The 5408-nt window shown below is 40.0% G+C and overlaps 1 protein-coding gene across 1 annotated transcript; it reads right to left on the minus strand.

The window, feature by feature from the left end:
- Window positions 1-609: 609 nt before the first annotated feature.
- LOC124943446 (protein nemuri-like) lies at window positions 610-1005 on the minus strand. Its single transcript, XM_047483948.1, has one exon. The coding sequence runs from the start codon at window positions 1003-1005 to the stop codon at window positions 610-612; it is 396 nt and encodes a 131-aa protein (XP_047339904.1).
- Between the last annotated feature and the right edge of the window lie 4403 nt (window positions 1006-5408).

The raw sequence follows: 5408 nt of genomic DNA on the forward strand, positions 1-5408 counted from the left end.
TTAGACTGCACGTCTAACTACGTATCTGTTAGACTTCACGTCTAACTACGTATCTGTTAGAATGCACGTCTAACTACATATCTGTTAGACTGCACGTCTAACTACGTATCTGTTAGACTGCACGTCTAACTACGTATCTGTTAGACTGCACGTCTAACTACGTATCTGTTAGACTGCACGTCTAACTACGTATCTCTTAAACTGCACGTTTAACTACGTATCTATTAGACTGCACGTCTAATTGTTAATATGTCTAATAAACTTGATTCAACCCAATTCTAACTTAGCATATTTTGATTCACCTGCACAAAAACACTTAGACGGATTAGTTTCGTTCTTATTTAAGTTTTACACAAGCTCATCATCAAAATACCGTTTAGTCAAATTAATTTGACCCAACAATTTCCCCCTTTTTGATGATGTTAAAACTTTGTACAATTAAGAAAACAAGAATTCATCATATTAAAGTAATAATGACATTTGTTCACAAACTTTAAGCATAAGTACCAAAAACCAAATTCCAAAAACCGAGTTCAGAATCCAACGAAAGTAATTTAAAAGAAAGGAGATTATTGTTCTTTCCTTTTCACGTTTGGGTAGGTAAACCCTTCACCAGTCAGGAGGTTTTGAAATGGTGGGAGAGCACAACCAACCACCACATCCACCTCTTCCACCGCTTCTACCACCACGGTCACCGCTACGACCTCCACTTCTTTTGGTTGGTCTGCAACCTCCTTCATCAACGGGTTTTCTTTTGGATCTGGTGCCTATCGAAACACCTCCTCTACTGCTTCCACCGCCTCTTGAGTTTCCTTCCCCCTTTTGAACATTATCAACGTCAAAGGTAATAAGTTTTTTCTCTTTATTAACTGCAGCTTCAGCATTTTCAATGGCTTGAATCTGTCTTGCAAAGGAATCAACTTGTTCCATTCGCTCAACATCAGCTCTGTTCATATGATTGGTTAGCTCAATCATTTGACCTTGAACCAAATTCATACCAGCCATAACTTCTTGATGAAGATCAATATTAAATGCACTTTCACAATTAAATCTTTCAGACTACCGTTTGAAGAAATTCTTTTCGAATTTGGAATAGGTGTTGTTGAGGATGTTGATTTCATACGTGTTCCTCTTCATGGTCTTCTCCATTTCTTTTTGAGTTTCAAGAAGAGATGCGAATTCCTTCTTGTTTGATCTTTGACCCTTTCGATACTTAACATTTTGAATTGCAAGTCCAAAACATTCTTTTAAAGAGTGTTCATCATTTCTTCCATAGACTTTAACAGATTTGCTCCTCCAATGGATGTTCTTTCATTTGATGACACTTCATGAGAGTCGGAAGGAGCGGTTTGAATAGGACTAACATGAGTATGAACCTACAACGATTGCTCTGGTTCATCCGCCTCAGAAGCATCTTTAGACTTATCTTCATCTCCTAGAATGTTTTCACACACTTTGTGAAAATGATCAGAAGGTCCGTCGGAGTGGAGAGGAAGGTCAACAACCTTCTTATAGATATTTGCAGCTGTAATTTCAGGAGATGATCGAGGGGGTGGTGAGCCAGGGATAAAACATTGAGATAACGATATTCCTTCTGATGACTTATCATTGTTGTCTTGTTCCCCCTCAGTGGAAGAGCTCTTATCAGATTTCTTTTCCTTTAAGGATCCCCCCTCAGAACGTGCTTCAATAGGCAGACTAGCTTCAGCCTCCTTCACTAGAGATGCTTCTGCTTCAAGAACAGGGGATTCTAGTGCATCGGCTTCTTGAATAACATTCGGTTGAACATGTTCTACATTGATCTCTTATTCTTCAATGATTGGATCAAGTTGAACTAGATCCTGAGTCTGTTCAATTCTGGGCTGGCCATAAGGAGTTTTTCTTCAACAGATACATTCCCCAGTTCAATGAGGTGAGCAACAACTTGCTCATCTTCCGGTAGGATCAGGTCGATATCATCAGAAAGTTGTATCTGCTCGTCTTTATTTGAAGAATTACCAAATGGATTCACCCCTGAGTAGTCAGCTTCATGAATATATCTGTGGACAATTGAGATATAGTCTTGCATGATTTCGTCAAGTTTCTTCAAGGCCTTCTCCTCTGCATCAACATTCTTTTCCATTGTGTTGAAGTTAGCTTTTCTTGCTTCGAGCACTGGAAAAAGAGCTCGACCTTTGAGATTGACTTCAACCAACTCCTTTCTTTTTAAGGCTTCATAGACCTCAGAAGTTTTAGCCCATTTCAGGACTCGCTTTTCTATGTTGACCAACTTCAACCATATCTGTTGGACATCTTGTTCATAACCCACGTATCGAAGATGTTGATCTTCGCAACGACTTTCACGTTGGCCTAATCCATCATCAAGTTCACAATACAGGTTGCCTCTGAAATCTCTTCATTGGATTCGGTTGCGATGGCCTTGCCGTTTCCAATAACCTCAACAGGTTTTGGAGTTGGCCTTGGTTTACCGATAGTTATGCCAGCAGCTCTTCTGGTGGCTCTCACGATCTCAATAGGAGTTAAGGGTTTTGCAAAAATCCCAGAAGAGACGTTAGACTGGACTATCTTTCCTGTCACGACGAACTCTTCTTGAACATGTTTAGATGCTGGTGGCTCAACATATGGCACAAATAGAGCCTATTCGGATATGATAACAGCAACATGAGTATGAACAACACCCTGTTCTGTTTCGGTAAAAACGGTAGCTTCAACAACTACTGAATCAATTGGGAGGATAGGGGATGGAGTCTTGTCAAGATTTCCAACATTTGGACCAACTGGCTCAACAGTTGGCCCGATAGCATGTTCCACCATAGGAACAAAAACAGACAAATTTTGTTCCAACACAGGAACATTAAACTTAGGCACTTCGGTCTAAGATGGAGTAGGGGTTACCTTTGATGAAGTTTTCAATGACTTAGACGCCATATGCGCCTTTGACTTTTCTCCTCTCGAAACGGAGGACTTCGCCGACTTTCTCAATAGGCTAGTGGAGGGAGAAAAAGGAGACATCGAGATAGAAACAGGTACAAAAGAGCCTTGCTTTACTCTGGAATTAACTACCCAGAGTCTTTCTTCGAGGAGCTTTTCTATCTATTAGAACTATCCTCCGATCCGTTTACTGTTCTTTCTCTTTTAGCTCCCGTCGAAAGAATAGAAGCGGCTGGTTGCTTGTAATGAGTGACAGATCTTCCACCCGTCTCTTGGATAGATGCGCCAAAGAGGGACTCCTTGGAGTTCTTTATTCGAGTAATAGTGTTGGTGACAATGAAGACGTTGAACACACGGTTAGTATGAATAGACTCCTTCTCTCTCATAGGAACCCCCAAATATTCCAATAAACGACTGAATTGGGTAGCAAAACTCACAGTTTCTTTGTCCTTCTAGTCGATTGACCCACATAGATTTATGAAGAGCGTGGAAGCCTAGTTGACTTGAATGCCTTTGGAGATGGCCGTCATATAGTCAAATCGATCCTGAGTATAGAGATGGAAAGATCCCGCTCTTCCTTGAAGAGCCTTCGCAATAATATCGTTCAAAAGAATAAAATGGGGTTTGAGAAATTTCTTACTCTCATTTATCCTAATTTATGAACCGTCGGCTGAGAATGTAGTCTTCATTTCCGTAATAATTTCTGATGAAAGATGAAGATTGAACATGTGGCCCTCTAATGGTAGTTCAAAAAACTCTACATAGGACGCTTCATCGAAAGAAATAACCGTGTTGTTCACCGTTGCCGTGATAGAATCGCTAACCGTGGTTGCTAATTTAAAGAACTCCCAGACTTCCTTCTCGTAGAAAATAAACGGGCCGCCGAGATACTTCCCGAGACCGGAATATTCCAAGAATCTGAACATGTCGACCACCTCCTGTTGATCGAACGTATACACCGAGGAGAAATCCACCTGCAGAGTACAATGACCGAGGGTAATCTTTTTGTTGTGAATTTTGGAGAAGATGAACAGACACAAGATGAATAAAATTTCTTAGAGAGAAGTTTAAAGAAATCTAGGGTTCTTGAGAGATTTGAGAGTGAAAAACATTTCAATCACATGCAAAATGTCCTTAAATAGACTTCGAAGAGTCACATGGCTTAACCGTCCCTTTTCCTAAGGGTAGGACCCATTAATTAATGTTAGACGTCTTTTCCCACAGATCATATTTAATTTTAGGGGTATATTAGTCATTTTCTTTTAACTTGAAAGACACATGTCTTCATCTTATTTAAAGGTGACTATTTCTATGTTTGAGCGGGAAAGTTAGATGACACGGCATGTGGGACAACTGTCCTTGATCAGTCTAATACACACGTAGTTAGACGTTTTTCTTACTTTTATAGTCTATGTGATCTAAGCGCCTGTTAGACGCATGAGTCTGTTAGACGTAGGCGTCTAATCACGTGTCTTATAGATGTCTAACGTCTATTAGACGTCGACGTCTAATTGCGCATGAACAACACATATTAGACGTGTGTTTGGTTAGACACGAGCTTCCAATTGCTCTTGTCTTAAAACGTCTAAACGACTATTAGATGTCAGCGTCTAACCGCGCAGGTTATTAACCAAGACACTTCAACTTACATGAACAGAGTGTGTAAGTAAAAATACGTCTAAGTACATGCCTTTTCTTTTAGACGACCTCGTCTAATAGACCCATTAAAGCTTTAGTCTGCGTGCATCTTTATTTTTACAATAAATTTCCCTCTCAACTATGTATGCACAAAAGAATAAATAACTATTTTGAGGTCCTTGAGACAAAAAATTATTTCAAGACACAAAACACTTAGTCCTTGGGAATGGCAAATGTCATTGTTGATCTTCTAGAGCATGTGCTCAGAACAGTATGTTCCACGCTTCCTTCCTACAGCTTCCCTGTATCACCTCAGATTCATGAGTTTCTTCTTCTTCTTCTCTTTCCATGAAGCAGGCAACCTCGTCATCATCACTGTCGCTGGATGAAGAGTAAGAATCATTATAGTTCCGTTTATTCTTTCCGTCCCCTTCCAAGAGAGCCTTCAACTCCTTTTCTTCATCATTCTTCTTCTCATTACACTTCGGCTTCTGACATTCCGATTGGTAATGACCTAAGATACCATAGTTAAAACACTTAACATTAGATTTGGATTTCTTATTATCATTTAAATTTGAAGAGTTTGAGTTTGAGTTTCTCTTCTTTATGAAGTCGCCAAACTTCTTCACGAAGAGAGACATGGCATCGCTGCTGGACAGCTATCTTCACATTAGGAGCAATTGATGGCTCTTCTGCAGTCACCAAAGCTTTGACAATGATGATGGATGAGGGTGGATCTTCTTCAATCCTTGAGTTCAACTCGAACTCATAGGCCTTGAGATCAACAAACAAATCGAAGAGCATGATCTTGTTGAGGTCTTTGGATTCCCTCATAGCCA

The sequence above is a fragment of the Impatiens glandulifera genome, chromosome 6, assembly GCF_907164915.1.
Source record: "Impatiens glandulifera chromosome 6, dImpGla2.1, whole genome shotgun sequence".
In the NCBI taxonomy this organism is placed as follows: Eukaryota; Viridiplantae; Streptophyta; class Magnoliopsida; order Ericales; family Balsaminaceae; genus Impatiens; species Impatiens glandulifera.